The 18712-nt window shown below is 37.1% G+C and overlaps 1 protein-coding gene across 1 annotated transcript in view; it reads right to left on the bottom strand.

Annotated features, from left to right (window-relative positions):
• Nucleotides 1–653: 653 nt before the first annotated feature.
• Nucleotides 654–18712, bottom strand: part of BBOX1 (gamma-butyrobetaine hydroxylase 1) — a 50101-nt gene continuing 32042 nt past the window's right edge. The window contains exons 5-8 of the mRNA XM_016206151.2: nucleotides 12510–12615; nucleotides 7444–7640; nucleotides 2511–2677; nucleotides 654–1183 (exon numbers count right to left, since the gene is read on the bottom strand). Coding sequence (XP_016061637.1) covers nucleotides 1023–1183; nucleotides 2511–2677; nucleotides 7444–7640; nucleotides 12510–12615 — 631 coding nt within the window. The 3' untranslated portion in view covers nucleotides 654–1022. The remainder of the gene's footprint in view (nucleotides 1184–2510; nucleotides 2678–7443; nucleotides 7641–12509; nucleotides 12616–18712) is intronic.

Here is an 18712-nt window from a genome sequence, read left to right as displayed (position 1 = left end):
GACTTTTAAAATAGGAGGCTTGGTGAGGGCCCAGAATGTATGGACTAAAGGTCTACATACTACCAGGATTTCAACAGGGCTGAGGTTGCCCTGTTGACAGGGGTAGGAAAGGGACTGGGTTCAACAGGAGTGGAATTTCCATGGCTTCCAATGACACCTGTGTTCCACTACTGGGGACAAGGCAGTGGCCACAGAGGAAGCCAAGACCATCAGGCGAATCTGTCCAGAAGTTAACAGACATCAAGTTTATTTATGAGGGTTGCATGTATCTTGGTTGTACCTTTCTTAGTTATTGTTGAAGGCAAGGAATGAAGGGAGCTGGCTCATGGACAAGTGCAAGCTATCCTGGCAGATCTTGTGAGTATTTACTTGTGGCACGAGAAACTTAGGGAGACTAGGATTTTCTCTTAATTTGGCATCCTTGGGTTTGGTGTCATAATTTAGGTTTAAAGGAAATGTCAAGATCACCAGGTTTGTAAGGTCTGGGGATCTGGGTGATAGAATTTTTAACAAAAGTGAGTAAAACAAATCTTTGAAAACATGACTCTTTTCTCAAGCATGCTAAAGACAGTCATACGCAGTCACGAAAAACGAGACCCTATAGGCAACAGAGCAAAATCATGTTTTATATGAGGCAAGTTTTATTTGAAACATAAGCCTTATTTGAAACGAAAGCTTTCTTTTTAAAAAAGGCATTATTTGAAGAAAGGTTTTATTTGATACAAAACTATTTGTACGCATTCTGGAGACTCATTTATGGGCAGAAGAAATTAGGTCCTACATGCACTAGAACAGAAGCGAGGTTCTGTTTGGAAAAGAGAGAACACGGCTACAAACATCCAAAGAGTTGGCATTAGAGATGATTACAAAGAAAAGAAAACTCTTGTCAGAAAGGTGACACATTCAATGTGAAAGAAATTAATATGTAAATGACGTGGATCTTGGTCTGTGAAGACATATATCCTTAGCATATCCAACAAAATACACTCACTGGAATCTTACTGAAACTACAGACGGGAGGTTCAGTTTCTGTTCTGGACACGCTGCCTTAAGATGCGCAGCCTCGACATTACCACGTCCCAGTCGGCGTAAGCTCCTTCTAGGTGGCGGGTTATCTCGGTTCCTGCTTCGTAGCTACGTCGGCCATGAAGCAAGCGCCAGTTGTCAAAAGTAATCACGTCACCTGGATGAAAGATTGTCACAATATGAATAATCATGTCTTTAATATTCACAGAGTGAGAACATGCAAAGTGCAAAATATCATTGCTGCTTAGTTCGCAGCAAGAAACAGCATGTTTATTTCTTTACCTAAAACCCATGCATTCACTTTTCACACAAATCAGGCCACTGGATGCAAACAGCTTTAGACATTTTGACATTTTAACTGTATCGCCTGTGGACAGTTTCACAGTTCTTACTTAAAATATTATCTCTGTGTAAAACTTCCGAGTTGTTTTTCCTGACTGTTACTTATCTCTAACTTAGAAGTGTTTATTTCCAGTTGAACAGCATCAAATAATTATAAAGAGAGTAACATTCTTTGCTTGTCTTCTGTGTTTCTGGTATTTTATGTACATTATTTGTAAGCCTCATAAAATTCCTAAAAAGAGAGTATTATCTCATATTTTCATACATGAGAAAACTGAGGCTCCAAGATGTTGAAGGATTTGCCCGAAGCCACGGTGCCATTAAATGGTGAAGTTTAGATTCCAACTCCTATTTATTTTGTCTTTTTCTCCCCTGGTATTTCCATTTTATATGATACTGCTGTAAAAATCAGCCTGGTGTGACTGCATAGCAGTGGGTTTATGGAGATTCCTGGTATTACTTTATTATACCATGATCAATTCAGAAAATAATCACAAATGAAAAGAATCTTCCCCTTGGTCAAATCAGTGGCCGAGAGAAATGATGCTTTTCATTTAAAGCCGTGAGCTTGATGTCGTTTTACTGAGTCAAAATGGTCCAGGAAAAACACAGTGCTTTCTGCTCTTTTACTTCAAGTAGCTGGCACACTTCAAGAACTGCCTTATTTCAGGTAGCACTACATCTGCCCGATCAGATAAGTTTAGTGAGTAAACATTACTCATGTAGGTTAGAGAATCATGAGGGTAATTTTATGTGTTTACCAGGAGAGAAGAAATCAGCACAAGCTTCAGTTTATGTTGATTGGCTATCAGGATAGAAATATAAATCATCAGTCTTGATATCATTTGACCTACGCTTGGCTTTCAAGTATTTATTCTTTAGGTTGGAGGTTATTAAATGTTGGTGTGCTTAAGGAATACCTAGGAGCTTGTTAAAAGTGAATATTTTAGAGACTGGAGAGTCAATAGAGCAGGAGTGGGGGCTGGGAGTCTGCTCTTCAAGCAAGTTGGCTGCTCACCAAGATTCTACTGTAAGTGTCCCACGTTCCATGCTCGAGAAAAACATCTCCCTCTATTGCTCTCAATGGTCAAGGTTGAAGAAAATACAGCCTTTCAGTTGTTTGAGAAAACATGTTCACTGACCTGGATTCATCTTGAAAGTGAACTTGGATTCTTTACAGTTCATGAGGTCCACAAACTCCTTCAGAGCAGCATAGAAAGGTTGAACCTTCTCAACAGGCACATCGAATATTGTGTCTCTTGTCGCATTATTGAAGTTGATGCGAACCACTTGGCCTTTATCATCCAATCTGTTTTTTTAAGAGAAAAATTTAAATATATAAGTCATGAAGTATTGATTTACATTTCTAGGGGTCAACTTGTCTTTGAAGATGTTTTGAAATACAGTATTAAAGAATCCAAACGCATGTACAGAAGATGTTAATGTTGTCTGTGGTGCAATGCATTTATTTCTTTTTTTCATTTATTCATTCAGCAAGTATTTTTTAAAATCTTACCACCTAAGTGCCAGAATGATTAAAATTAATTTAACATAAACATTACTGAAGACTTCAGTTAAAAAGTTTTTCTATGTTTAGAGAAATGAACTCATTCTTCATTCTTTAAAACAGTAGTTTTTACATATTAAAGTATTTTTATAAGTTCATAGGTCCATCACTTTATATGTTTCATTTATTGGGCTTTTAAGTATGACTTTATTGGAGCATAATTGGGAAGAAAGCTCTGTTCTTTAAAAGTTTAAAATACACTTTTCTAATTCAATCCCTGGTTTACAAATGGGAAAATAGAATCACAGAAGAATGAAGATTCTAGCCTAAGGTACATTCTTTGAATCTTCCTATCTATATGCCATCTTCCATGTTACTGACAAGGATGTCATGACATTGAAACTCCTTGGAGGTCTTTTGTCCTAGCCACTCTGGCGATCAGTTCTTCTCTCACTAACATCGTAATTCCTTGATGGGAATGGTTATGCTAGTTACGAGCTCTCTCTTTTAGAGTCCATGTGTGTATCCTCACATATCAGTGAAAGGAACTTTGTGATTCATTAATCTAATGAAATCAGAATTGTGTGTCTTGTGGCACATTGTACTAAGCTTAATTTCCAAGAGTTCACATATATAAACAAAAATAATCAATTTTCTGTGCGTGTGTAACATGGTCTCTGTCTCCATTTATGTGTTTTTTACTGTCTATCTGAGAAAACAAGACACAAATTCATTATTTAACATTGTCAGCAATGACATGAGGGGAAATAGAAAGCAAATTAGTTTTAAGATCTAGAGAAGACATTATTTTGATAATTGAAAAATGTTAGAAGAACAACCTAATATGCAAAATTGAATCTTTGTAAGAAGGAAATCATGTGTGCAACAAGAAAATGAAAGAAGGGTAAAAAGCCCCCCCAAATGAGGAATGACTGGCTTTATATTAACTATACATGAAAGACAAGAATTGAACATAAACCAGCAACACAGTAACTATAAACCAGCAAGAGATCATCAGTGATGCCAACAAAAGAACACAATGAAAGGACAGTAGAATTACTTCTTATAATCAGCGGGTGCTATGACTCCTCCTCATTAGTTACAATATCATGTTTCATTGAGAGATGATATTTGATGGGACTTCTAGAATTTGTTGTGGAAACGTCACTGTGCTGTTGCCCACTATAACACATTTTATGAAGATCAGCAGTAAAAATTTATTTCAAATCAGAAACATCTTGAATCTTGCAAATTAAGTACATCCCCTCCTTTCTTTGGTCTCTAGAAACTTGGAGCTGAAATTGAAATCTATTACCAGTAAATGTGTTGAACTTTAAGGAAATTATAGCTAGCTAAAATTTATTCTGCCCTTTCTGAGTCAGAGGAGGCAGTCATTTATTAGCTCTGTTAATTCCCACTTCAATAGTATGTGGTAAGTATTAATATTACTCCTTTTTTACTAGCTCCCTTTTTACCATGGCTTAGCCAGCATGTCATTTGACCAAAATCGCACCACTAACAAGGGAGGAAGTTTTATTCATGTGTTTGACTTTGTAACCACTGAGAAGCATTGCTATTGCTTAACCTCACCATTATTATTTTTTTCCAAGTTTTTTTTATTTGTTTATTTTTTCTTTTACCGCACCTAATTATGTCAATAGCTTCCAACATATTTTATTTTTTAAATGTTTTTTATTTATTTTATTTTTAATCTATTTTTATTGATTTCAGAGAGAGAAAGGGAGAGGGAGAGAGAGAGAGAAACATCAATGATGAGAGAGAATCGTCTGCCAGCTGCCTCCTGCACGCCCCCTACAGGGGATTGAGCCCAAAACCCAGTCATGTACCCTGCCTGGGAATCGAACCATGACCTCCAGGTTCACGGGTTAATGCTCAACCACTGAACCACACCGGCTGGAATCCAAGGTCTTTTTGTACTAGATAGGACATAAACATTTCAAAAGAATTAAAAAAGTTAATCACAAAGAAAATGAAATGACCCAAACGCAGAGATGACCAAGGCCCTTGATTAACTGAGAACGCTCTTTGTTTCATCTCCTGCTGTTAAAAATACATTTTTAACTACTGATATTCTCTAGGGATATTCCAGGGCCTTGAAAATGGCCATATTTTGGAATTTTACTACCAAAAATAACAAGGTCAAATCATGATTCAGATGGTGAACATTCAGTTAATCTCACTCAATAGCTAAGTTTTTTTGCCTTTCTTCACTAACCTTGCAGAATCTGCAATCATATTGTGCCATTAAAATTTTCATGGACTTTCCCCCCCCGTGGATCCCATTGATAAGTCTAGTACCCACCTGACACCGTACATAGTTGTTACAATATGATTGACTATATTACCTGTGCTGTACTTCACATCCCCATGACTATTTTGTAACTACCTCGTCTATTCACTTTTCCAGCCATCCTGCACAAACCCTTCCCATCTGGCAACCATTAGTTTATTATCTGTATCTATGAGTCTGTTTCTGTTTTGTTCATTTATTTTGTTCTTCAGATTCAACATATACGTGAAATTATATAGTATTCATCTTTCTCTGTCTCTTACAGGTTTTTAAGGCTTTTTTGAACAGTTGAAACTGTCATGTTAAAACCAGTAACCCAAGAATTAGTTTTTTTCTTTCCCACCTCAATGACCGACCTCTCTGAGAATGTTATTATGAATTAGAATTTATTTTTGATGCCTCTCTCTCTCTCTCTCACCCTTCATCTACTATGTCAGAAAAATATGCTGCTTTGACCTACAGAATATATCCCAAAACGAATCCTTCTCCACACGTCCACTATCATCACTTGGACCACTCATGTTCAAAGCACCTTCTCCTCCAACTTGAAGTCCTGCAGTAACTTCCCAACTGGTCTTCCTGCTCCAACCCTTGCTCTTCTACACTCCATTCAACACAGCAGCCAAGATAATGGATTTAAAATGTACATAAATTTGCATGCATGTAAACGTCTCTCTTTTGGTCTAAATCTTGCAGCAGCTCCCTATTTCACTAAGAGTGAAAGCCAATGACTTACAATGGCTAACAAGGCTCTTCATGAACTTCCCCCCATTTGACCTTCTCTGCTCTAGACTGGCCCTTTGCTTGACTTGATTGCACCAGATACATTCTTAGGCCTTCACAGATCCTTTGCTCTCGCTGTTTCAGGAACCTGCTTATCTCCTGGTTAATCTTGCTCATTCCTTTAAATGTTTTGCTCAAATATCATCTGCTCAATAAAGCTTTTCCTTACCATATTATTTAATAATGCAAGTTCTAGCCTCCCTAACAAGGAATCAGGTCCTACAAATTCTCCTCATTCTGCCCAACTTTTCCTTTTTTCTCAAATACTTAAAAATATTTTAACATTTGTTGTAATTTACTAATTTGTTTTAAAAGTTCCAGTTTTCCCCTTCTCTGCTAGATTGTAAGGGATCTTTGTTTTGTTCACTGATGTATGCCAAGCACCAAGAAGAGTGGTTGGTCTCAATAAATATTTGTTGAATGAATGAATGAATGAAGGCTCTATGTGTATGTCAGAGAGCTAAGTTAGTATACTGGAAATCTGATTATTTACCAAATGAGTTTACTTTAATTATTTGGCTATTTCTCCTGAAAGAAGAATATAAACTCAATTCTAAAATTGTAAACACCCCAGAATTCACTAATGGGATCTTATTAAATAAACCATGTCCTAGAAACACAATGTAAAATAATTTTCAAATAGAAGGATGTATTTGTGGCCTTTGTAGATACTTAAAAACTTATGATCAGATAATGTCAAATGAAAAGAGAACACAAAATGTTCTATGTAGGGAATGTATGAGCTTCATTGGCATCAATCTGGGGAGAAATTCCAGTTTCTTTCTCAGCCCATGTGGTTCAGATGAGGCTGTCCTTGCTCCAGAGAGAAACATGTGACCCAGGAGTGGTTAATAAGAATTGTCTGACCTTCTGTCTATGGCGATTACTTCAAGGCTACACTTGGACACAAATTGGGCAGTGAGTCATTTAGCTTTGTTGTAGCTCTTGGGAAATAAACACTTTCTCTGTGCTGTGATTACCAGCTCTAAAGATAAGGAAAACTTGGAGCTTCCACTGATTATCTTTGAAAATGAAGCCAACACAAAGGATGGCAAAGCTAAGAGGTGAAGAAAAAAGAGATCAAGTTCAGATAACACTGTTTATTTAGCTCCTAGATCTACCTAACGCATTAGATTCTTTTACTTCTGGCTGAAGGTGTTCTGACTAGTACAGTCACACTGATTATAACTACGTAGACTTACATTTTCAAATTTAAGTAAAAATTAAGCATACACAAAGTCTTAGTTATTTCTCTTATATTGATTGAGTGCAGAGATTTTATGAAGTTCGATAAAGATTTCATTTATGGTGAAAAGATTCTCTTTTCCCTCTTTCCCTCTAAAATTGGATTAAAGAGTTAATAAAAAGTAAAACTCTGGAATTAACTGAGCTTTCTGCTGTTTAAGCTTTAGGCAAATGAAGGTTTTGCTGTTAGTTGTTTTATCGCTGTGAGAAATTTATAAATAACACTTACTCTATAATTTTGTGTTTGGATTGTACAGAGAAGTCGCAGTAATCAACTCCAATGTCTGTGAAGTCCACGAAGGTGGAAGACAAAATCTGGAATGCCCAAGGATTTTTTTCCTTGAGCTTTCGGCATATATTAAATCCATCTACAATTTCCGAATCACCCCCGGTGACTGTTTGTTTTATGCAGTGCAGAAACTGCACCTATAAAAAGAAATAGAGAAATAGGTTTTAAAATGATATGTATTTACATTTCTGACACTGCATTAAAGAAAGCACAGGAAGACACAGATGCATTAAAATTGACAAACCATTTTTTTTTTAAAATCTGTCTTTGTGTCAGTAGACAAAGGGGCTGGGGAGAAAAAATTTGCTGCCATCAATATTTTATAGTTCAAACATTGTTGCAGTTGAAGACTTGGACACAGGCATGCTAATGGTCATTAGTAAACAAAAGGCACAGGATAATAGCTGCAAGGAGCTGGCACTTCATGTTGGAGTATTCGTGCAGGTCAGGTTGGCTTTACAAAGGAGACAGGATTTAATCTGGGTCACGGAGCATGGATGCGATTTTGAATATGTAGAATAGAATGGAGAGAGAGAGAATCAGGCGGCAGTGATGATGGGTTTGCAAAAGTTCACCCTTCACTGGGTATCAAAAAGTTTGGCTGCAGCAGATAGTCACACCCGGGAATGGTAGATCCAGCTGGAAAGGTAATTTGGAACCTCATCATGGAGAGCCTTGAATGTCAGATGGAGGATATTGGATTTCCATGAAAGGCTTTTGAATATGGAAGTAGAGCCTGAATCGAGGACTATCAGTCCAGTGATGTTGCACGGGATAAATTATTTAAGGTGGGAACTAGTGAGAGAGTCTAATGTGATAGTTCACGCGTAAGGTTAAGAAGGTGGGGCTATGAGGATGGATAAATCCAAGAAACACTGGGAATGAGAAACCAAAAGGATAGCAAGTATTAATTATTTTTACTAAGATTTAGGAGAAAACGTTTAACATTATTTCATTTAGCAAAGCAAAACAGTAAAAGTTTAAAAATACTTTTTTTGAGCAGAGTTTATGTGTTTTCTTTGGTTATGTGATTCCTATTAGTAGGTCAGCATGGGTGGGTTATTTTAATACTCAAACGTGGGCCCTGATTTTCTGCTTAGAGAAACTAACACGATTCAGCTGTGAAAACTTTATTCTTACGGAGTTGAATAAAAATAAAAACCAGTGTCTGACAGTTCTTATAGAAAGAAGAGGCAAATATGATCAAATATCCAGATTAGGGGGTATCATTACCAGTGGGAAAAATATCCCCTTGGCTGCTTATCTCCATAGATTGTCTAGAACAGTGTTGTCCATTTGAACCTCCTGTAATGATGGAAATGTAGCCACAGTCCCACATGCCATTGTGCACTTGAAATGTGGTTAGTATGACCAAGGAGCTGAATTTTAGATTTTATTTCATCTTACCTAATTTAAATTAAAATTTAAATAGTCATTTGTAGCTTGTGACTACTGTATAAAATACTGTAGGTCTAGAACATAAATCCTGTCACCCTCCCAAAACTGTGTAAAGTTTCTCAATGTTTTAAATCTTATCCATACTGTTCTCAACTATGATTGTTTAATTTACATTTATTAAGTCCTCACTACAGCCCTTAGAACTTTATACTTTCATCTCCATTTTATAGATGAAGGAACTGAGACCCAGAGTTGAAAAACATCAGCCATCTAGTAAAACGTGGTAACACTGGTATTCAAACTTTGGCCTCTTTGCCTCAAAATCCTCAGACAGCAAGTTCCTTTCCCATAAAGAGAGAAGTCTTTTTACAGCACTCTTAATAATTCAGTATTGTATGGTGCATGTCTATGTGCTTTGTAGACTTAAGCTTCCATTTTCGATTGGTGATACCTTATTTCCTGATTTTAGGAGAGAACTGGTCGAAATTAATATTAGATCAGTCCTTACATCTATGCTGTTTTTTTTGAAACTCAAAACAAAACAAAACATGTGCCTAAGCTGACCAAGTCATTGTAGGAAGTCTTCTCATCACCAGGGCAAGGAGGGGTGAAGCAACATGAATTAAAAAGAAGATAAAATGAAAACCTCAACTTTAAATCTACCAAACTCCAAGACTGCAAAACAATAGCAGAGCGCCGTTTCTTGGAGAATCAGAATGTTCTTTAAATCCTTCTAGATTTGCCATAATGAAGTCATAGAATATTTCCAACATAAATCTTTAAAAAAGGTCAGCTGATATCTTTTACATAGGGCAAGGCCAAGTAATAATCTTCTCCTGTGTATTTATATTTCAACGTAATCTTATGAAAGAAAAAAAGATGATGAAGCCAGACAACATTTTCACTGCGAATTCAAAAGGAAAATATATGCCTGATGTGTATAAAGCCCAATTTTATTTCATGTAAGTCATTCAGCACCAAAAATATTTTCTTTCTAAATGTTAATTTATGGCAGCATGTGACTTTTGGCCCAGACAGAGGAGTCAGCGAAGCAACATCTGTGCTCCATTAAAGCCGTGTCTCCTTGCCCTTGCCCCATCTGATCCAAACTGATCTGACCGGACTCTCGACAGGTAACTTCTCCAGGTCATTTCATCTATACTAAAATAGCACTGACTAATTCTGTTTGTTATAAAAATACTTGAACTTAGGGACAAAAACCCCTCAATAATTCAAAATGGAAACTTGAACAATACACAAACAGTGCCTACATTTTAATTATTCATCTACTAGAATCTAAACATTTTGGGAATCATCTTTTATTTTAAAAATCTCCTATCGGGTCATTTAACTTTGGCTGTTTCATTTGCTAATGGAGACAGGCACAATATTGTGGCATTTCTTTGCTCTTTATAGCATATCTATTACGTCTCTATTGAATGAAAGGTGTTGGGTTGAGTCTTGAGATATAGAGAAATCTAAGATTAAGTTCCTGTATTTAAAGAGTTTGTAATGTATGACAATGTCTGTAAATAATCATCACATTATATAAATTATGGAAATTAGAAGTCCAACTCAAGACCCTTGTGATAGTGAAAGATGGAGGCCAGGGTTCAAGTCCAAGTTCCCTATTAATCAGATGTCACCCTGTGAAAGTATTCAAACTTTCTGTGAGTCATTTCCTCATCTGACATAAAAAAGACATGATCTGTCCTGTCTTAAGGGAATGTATCAGATAAAGTGATATAAGTAAAAATGCTTTGAAAGAGTATAAAATGCTGTGAAAATGTCAAGCATTATACTATACTTCAGGAACATTTATGAAGCCATTTAATCACTTTTCCATAGGCTTTCAATTTTAACCCAGAAACAAAACCTAACTCATAAAAAAAGCAGATAATTAAAAAAATTAGAATAGAAGCTTTAGTTTTCCAGTCTAATTTTTAAAACTTTATTCCATCTAGCTTCTCCAACTTGTCTTGAGCAGATGAACCAAGCTAATTAGTTTGGCTTTTAACTCCCAGGGTTTTAGAAAATTTCTGGACCACAATTAGAACAAATCACATTGTGTGTCTCTTCCTGCCCCCAAACCCTATCCGAAAAGGTGACTATAGTGGTCATTTCAGTATCATTTAGTTCAAAGAAATCATGTGGTGTTTTCAATCAACAAAATCATTTAAAATGAGCAAAAAAGAAAAAGAGAGAGAACTCATGGGCATGGACAACAATGTGGCGACTGGGTGTGGAGCGGGGGGCGGCTTGTGGAAGAGGGCGTAGAGGGGATGGACAAATGGTGACTGAAAAAAAATACTAAAAAATAAAATAAAATGTGAAGTCATATTCTCGACTAGCTTAGTTAATACTGGCAAGGACACCAAGAAATAAGGGCACAGAGAAAGTGTGTTCAGTCAACACGTTGAAAAAAACAGACTAAGATTTTTACCCATTTTTCTGTCATTAACTAGAGAGAATTGGCCCAAATTTCCACTTCCATTTACCTTTGAAGATATAGATTTCTGTGCAATGTTTCATTTAGTCCCATTTAGCTCTAAAAATAGAAACAAAATAACATTTCAAAGGTAGCTTCCTTACCAATTATTTCTTGGTTTAGCAACATGATGCTTTTGTAAAAATGTAGTTGGTTTAGTAAAATGACAACTTTGTGATAATGTCGTGGAAGAGGGCCCTAGACATTCTCCGGGGGAATTTGTGCCTCCATGCTGAGCATCTCCCTCCTTGACAAAGAACCTGGTAGATGGGAGAGCAGATGGTTTCCAAAGCTAGCCAAGGTCATCCTGCTCCTTGCATTTACACCCCTTTGCAGTCCATCTTTGCAGCTTCTCCCATAAAAAGTGAACTCTACTTCCTTACTTCTTGAATCTGGGCCAAACTTATGATTTGCTTTGACCACAAAGCATGGCAAAAGTGACATGGTGTTGATTACTAGCCTAAGTCTTGAGAGGCTTTGCATATTTGGCTTGCTCTCTAGGAACTCTGCGAGCTGCCATGTGCCTAAGCCTGAGCTAGCCAGCTGGAGAACCATATGGTCAAACAAGTGGAGCAGGAACAAGCCATCTCAACGACCACCTCGGCCAACCAGCCCCCAGCCGACTCAGCAGCAGCAGAACTGCCCAGATGAACACAGCCCAAACTGCAAAGACGTGGCGTAAGTAAGTGGCTTTTCATTTCAACCACTAAGTTATGGAGTGGGTTTTTTTGCAGTAATAGCTAATATGAACAATGGCCATATGACTTTGCGGGAAAAACCCTACACTGTGCTCCCTTGTTTTATTTTTTCTTTTAACTCTCCTGCTAGTGGCAAATGTGCAAAAAGACCTCAAGATGTACTGCTGTGGAAAAATGTCTTGGCAAAGCAAAACGTGCCAATAGTTACAGGAAGAAACAAAAAAATGTTAAAGAATATACATGAAAATCTTTTATCCCTTGGGAATGGGAAGCTACTTGGGATTTAGGTTCAGAGATATTGTGAGTTTGGATAAAGAAGATCTGCATAAGACAAATCAGCTATATAATATGCTCCTCTAGGCTCACACGAGAGGATACTGGCCCTTGGCCTGCCGTGTGGAATGTGCCGAGGCTCACCTTACCCCAGGTGGGTGACGGAGGGCTGGGTAGTCTGTGTGAAAGCTTAGTTTCCCGGTTGTATAAGCCACATTATTTGCGTCGATTTTGTCTTGCACCTGCCAAGTATGTCTGTAAAACACAAGAAACATGTGTTTAAACAGGCTGTAATGAAGCCAGAGGAAATATGTTAAAATGAACGTGATATGTGGGGGATGGAAACGTTTCATTTCATGAAATAATTACCATAATGATGATGAGCCAAGGAAGAGCCTGAGCTTTCTTTGTCTAAAGTAATCATTTCCAAATTAGCGTCTCCTCATTGCTCCTCTCCTCTCCAAAACAGAGGACATTTGTCTATTCTGCAGAGTTGATAGGTCGGAATTTTAGGTTGTTTTGAATAGCTTCATGCCTTTTTATGAATGATTTATTGAGGTGAAATTGACATAACATAAACCATTTTAAAATGAATAATTCAGTGGCATTTAATACCTTTATAATGTTGATAAACTACCACCTCTGTCTAGTTTCAAAAACATTTCCATCACTCTCAACTAAAACTTCTCACCTGTTAAGAAGTCTGTTCCCATTCTGCAGTCACGGGGAGTTCAACATGTTACCCTGTCCTCTGTGTGGCTGGAAAATGGGCAGCTAAACCCATGCAGAGCACTCGACAGACTTTTTTTTCTCTGGCATAACTATAGATGACATAACTTCTTTTATTCCAAGACACAGAATGTCTAGATGTCTTCCTTTTTGTCATGTTTGTGCACTTTTAATAAGACCCACTTTTTTCTCAACTGCTATTTGTTTTCTCCGTATAACAGCTTATATATGGATGAGGAGAAATATGTTTCATTCCTTCTCTTTATTTACCATATTGCAATGTAACGGATTAGCCTTCTACCACTGTAAGATGAAGAATTTGTTTTTTTAGGTAACATTATTGATAGAAATGTATTTAAACTAGATAGAGGTAATGGTTTCACAACATTGTCATTGTACTAAATGACACAGAATTGTACACTTTAAAATGGTTAATTTTATGTTATGTCAATTTTCCCTGTATTACCAAAGGGTAGCTTATCTTAAAAGTTAAAAAATTTTAGTTGACAACAAAACTAGGAATTACTTGCAATCCGGTGATAAGAAAGGAAACCATTTCTCAGATTTTGTAAGGCTTTTCCTCAGAAGATAAGACAATGGGTAATTGGAAGAAAACAGTGTTCCTAAATGAACCCAAGGGAGTTTGAAAAACGTCACTATATACGCATATCATTTTATTGCTGTTATGTATCTTTATTAAATCATGTTCATACTTATTAAATCATATTTCAATAAGTGTATATTGAACACCTATTCTATTCCAATAAAGCTAGAGCAGGAAACAAAAAAGACAAACAAATGACGAAATCTAATATTCTACATTGGTGAGAGCTATAAAAAAATAAAGCCAGGCAAGGAGCTGAGGACTGGGGGCCAGGAGGCTCTCATGAGTGAGACGAAGCTTTGGGAAGTGCTCTGGAAAGAGTTGGCATTTTTCAGAGATTTGAATCAAATCACGGAAGGAGAAGCATGAATTTCTGAGACATGTATTTTAGGCAGAGGACTCTGGAGAGAAAAGGTTGGGTTTTCTCCCCATTCTCTGGGGTTGAGAGGAAAACTACCCATTTGCTCTACTTTCCCCCCCTCATTTAAGTTCTGGATGGAAAGCCCAGTATATCTTTCAGTAAAGGCAAAAGAGGGATCCACGTGTGGCCATGAACTGCAGAGGCCCAATGAAAAGTGAAGGAGTATATACAGCCTGCTGCAACTCGTTTCAAGTAAGCGTTGAGCAATCCAGTATATATGGCGACTGTGGCCAAGAAATACGTGATCTCCATGAACCTCATGCCACTCCACATCGCATATATAATACAGACTTAGGATATTGTCAGCATCAGCATTCCAAGAATCATCAACACATAGGAAGGGATTTAAGGAGACAAAAAAAGCAACAACACTAATTTCATCAAGTTGCAGAACAGATAATATCTTCTAAGAAGATAATGCTCTTGACACTGTCAGTAGGGAATGACTACTTTCAAATTTTCTTTTAAAAAGTGATGATAATTTTGCATTGATTTACCTCCACTGTCTTTCTTGGTTCCTCCTATGATCAAGGGTAAACGAACGAGTTTTGCTGCAACCAAGAGCTGGCTTAGGTGGAAGGTGCGATCTTTAGCCCGGGAACAGCTCTCCTCTTTGTTTGACATTAACTGGCTTCTACAGGGAAGGAGCCTGTGACTTGGCTTCATCACAGCAGCTCTCCGGCCCTCTGAGCTCACTGGCAGGGGATGATAAACATTTTTTAGCCCTAAAGTATCCTAGGCACAGTTTAGGATGTGTAGTCTAAACGTCTGTGCTCATACATAATGATAAATCCCTGGAAAGGAGATTGCCAATTTCAATCACAAAACATTCTCCTGATAGTTTTAACATAAGCCTGGAAAAATCCTAGAAATGCCGTCTGGTCTACCTTTCCTTATAGAAATGAATCATGCCGAGAGGGCTGCTGCTGTCTGTGACTCTGAGCATTCATTATCCTTCTCAGATCCAAATCTCCAATGAAATAAGCAGAAATAAATGCAAGCCCAATCCACTGGCCTGTGGAGAAAGTATTTTGTCAAAGCCCACTTGTGGAGCTTTCATCAGATGAGGACTTACGTGCACCTGTCACTTGAGACATACTCTAGTGTTCCGGGCAAGGCAACGGCTCAAGCAGATTGTGGAGAAGGCCCCTGGCGGAGCGGAGGGCAGGGCCCGGTGTCCTGAGGCTGAAGCGGCCGGCTCTGCACCGCAGCTCCGGCCAGGGATATGGGGGCTGGGTATTGTGCTACACGCAGTACTGCTTTTGCCAAAGACGCCGTTTTAAACAAAGCTAAACAAATAAAGAGGCTGTTTCAAACAAACCGCTGAGCCAAAAGCACAAGGTGTCATTCTCAGCCCTTAATTAGAGATTTCTCTTATATTTTTCGCCATTCAAGGGTTTTGTGAAAAGCTCCAGTGTATTAAAATAATTATTCTTAGAGAATATTTCATGGGCTTGGTTTAAAAGCTGATTTACTAGATTCATCATAATCTAAATGGCCAGTCATAAATATCATGATCTTTTATAATATTAATAGTATTTGGTGACAAGTTGAAAACCTTCAGTGTTTACAGGATGCTTAAATATTGTTTTTGCCAAATTTGTCCCTTTTACACTTGATGATACATTTTACACTGTTTTGGTTAATGGCTCACATTTGGTAAATCATGTTGGATTTATTAGTAATCATTTTTCAGTTTTGAAACACTACTCATATAAAAAGTTCTTCTATACCTGCAACCTGGATTTATTATCACCAGCAGCTACAGCCCCCAGTGCTGACCTGCTGCAAGCTCTTCTCAGATCATGGAAGAAGACCTTCTTTTGGACAGCATTACTTATCCCGATGGATTGAAAACATAATGTTCCTATCTTATTTTTATATTTTAAATTTTAACATGCAAAATTACCTTATAGCTAAAATAAACAAAAAATTTTATAGTTAACTGTACAAAGGAATCTCATATTGCTTATTATTTGTAACTATAGTTGTGACACTTCCACATATGACTTCCCAGATGTGGTCACTCACTGGAGCTCTGACATTTATTCTTCCATTATCATTTATTAGACACATACACTGGGCCAGGGACGGGAGATACAGAAGAGAAAAGAATAGACTTGCATCTCATGAAACTTACAGTCCATGGGGAAGACAGATTAGTATGATTACATTTTCAAAGTTGAAGTACAAGGTGCTATGAGAGTAAAGAAGCGAAGGTTAAGTGGAGACCTGAAGACTGACTACAATTTGTCTAGAAGAGTAAAGGTCATTGCAGGCAGAAGAAATAGCTCGTCAGGAGGCCCAGCGGAGGGAGAGAACATGGCCTCACAGAAGCGAGTTGAGAGAAGCGCAGTCTGGGCCAGAGCAGAGGTTTGCTCTATGTCTACTCTTGGCTTCCCTTTGAATTTCTGCTTCCCTTATTGTCCTGTGAAGTCCTACAAAAATATCTCATTACACTAGGGAGCCGAATTTAAACACATTCTTTATCTCATAGTAATTGACCCTCTATCAAAAATGTTTTTTGAATGAAAACACGGACTCTATAGTAGTAAGTAGTGCTATTTTCCTGGTTGTCTATTAAGCTATATATTTTAGGTCTACTTTAGTCATGACTACTTTAGCCATCCATTATTGTTGTCTTATTTCTAGGGGAAGGGTTATGGTTATTTGTAAACAGTACGTGGCAACATCACTAAGGTTATGTTTTAAGAAGTCATTATCTTTCAGTTCTACTTGTATTATGGACACACATTTACATTGCATTGATTTCTAAACATGAAAAAGTTTATACCATTTTTAGGTGAGAAATAATATTCCCAAACACAAACTAGAAAGACAGAAGTAACCTTTCTGATATGTTCTTACTCAGCCCATTAAGCTACTGCAGAAATCTCCATGAGATATAAAGATATAAAGTAAACAGGGAAGATTCTGAGGTTATGGTGCTGACATAGTTTTTAACTTCTCTGAATTCTCCCTGCAAGACACCTGGGGTACAAAACCCAAAATGCAGGGACATCTAATCAAAATTAGGTGAAGTGATATATCCATGACCACACACACACACACAGTATGAGTGGGTATAGATAGACCTTCCAAAGTCATAATACGTGGTATCAGCAACTATGTCGGAGAAAGAGGGAACAAATTAGGTACCTGATGGATATGAAAAGTTCCCAAATTGCTACAGATACTTACTGGAAAGTTCAGTAGGGCAATTTAAGAATGGCAGTTAAACCTGAGAGGGGATTTTCACATTCCAATATAGCTCAGTACAAGAAGTTCATGGTAAGAGACTGGAATAGACTGGGCCCCATGAACTCTTAAAAATTTAACAGACAAATTTCCTCCCATAATTGAACTTCCATGTGAGAATAAAACTCCAAATTGAGCATTATAGAGACAAAGTGATTAAAAGGTCCAGATGAAAGTGAAGGAGAGGATCCAGGAGGTCTTAGAGTGTTGTCAGTCATAGTTTTTAAACATAGCTTAAACTATAAGTTACAAAAGGTTTCTGAATCATATTTATCTTTAATAGTTAATAAAACAGATTTCACATAAAAATCAGCAACATAAAATGATTAAAGTTTAGTCTATTTATAGCTATATCTAATGAACCAAAAGATTTTCATAAATGATACAATATATAAAAATCTACGTGAGCATTAGAAACTCAAAAACAGGGTGATATATTCAGAAAAAATATTTTTTTAATCATTAAAATGAAGACTAAACTAGGAGGAATGCAAGATTAAATAAGCATAACAGCTAGTGCCTTTAGGTAACTAAAAGGTAAAAGGGAGGAAAATTTAAATGTAAAAAAAAAAAAGAAGAAATAGAAGGATATGAGAGAAAGTAACAAGAAAATAAGCAAAAGGGATTTAATATATGCATATTAGGAGTCCTTACAAGAAGAAACCCAAAGTAAAGGACAGAACAAACACTAAAAACTGCAATTAAACAAATTCTTAAAATTAAGAGAAAAAAAAAATATTTGAAACTGCACACTGAAAGACCAAGTCATATATGCTCTTAAAAATTGCCCCAGAACAACCAAACAACACAGTCTGTAAAATTACTGGCCTTTTAAAAAATACATTTTGGGCATCCAGGTAAAAAAATATCAAATTACATAGAAAGGAAAAGAAAATTAGATAACCAATAAAACCATAGTGCATATTAAAGATGCCGTGAGCCAAGAATTTTATGTTTAGCCAACTTGATTTTCAAGTCTAAAGGTCTTAAACTGCTGTCAACATGCAAGAATTCAGAGAATATTGTTCCCATGAGTCCTTCCTGAGGAATTTACAAGGGAATGAGCTTCAGACAACTAAAGTGAGTAGTGATACATAGACATAGCCTGGTGCTGATTACTAAACTTGTGTTTACTAGTAGAACTAATTACAGATACCAAAAAACCGGGAAGTTGGGAAACCGAGCTGCAGTGCTAAGTGATGTACACTTGGCAATAATACTTTAAGCCAAAAAAATATGGTGGTGAATATCATAAAGTTCAGAAGAGCTGTTACATCTGGGGACTGGTGAGAATATGAGGGTGGGTTCTGGAGTGACTGGCGATGTTCCATTTCTTGACC

This window comes from Miniopterus natalensis, chromosome 11 (assembly GCF_054644295.1).
Source record: "Miniopterus natalensis isolate mMinNat1 chromosome 11, mMinNat1.hap1, whole genome shotgun sequence".
Taxonomy (NCBI): Eukaryota; Metazoa; Chordata; class Mammalia; order Chiroptera; family Miniopteridae; genus Miniopterus; species Miniopterus natalensis.
The sequence above is the reverse complement of the archived record's forward strand: the minus strand, read 5'-3'. Positions and strand labels throughout refer to the sequence as shown.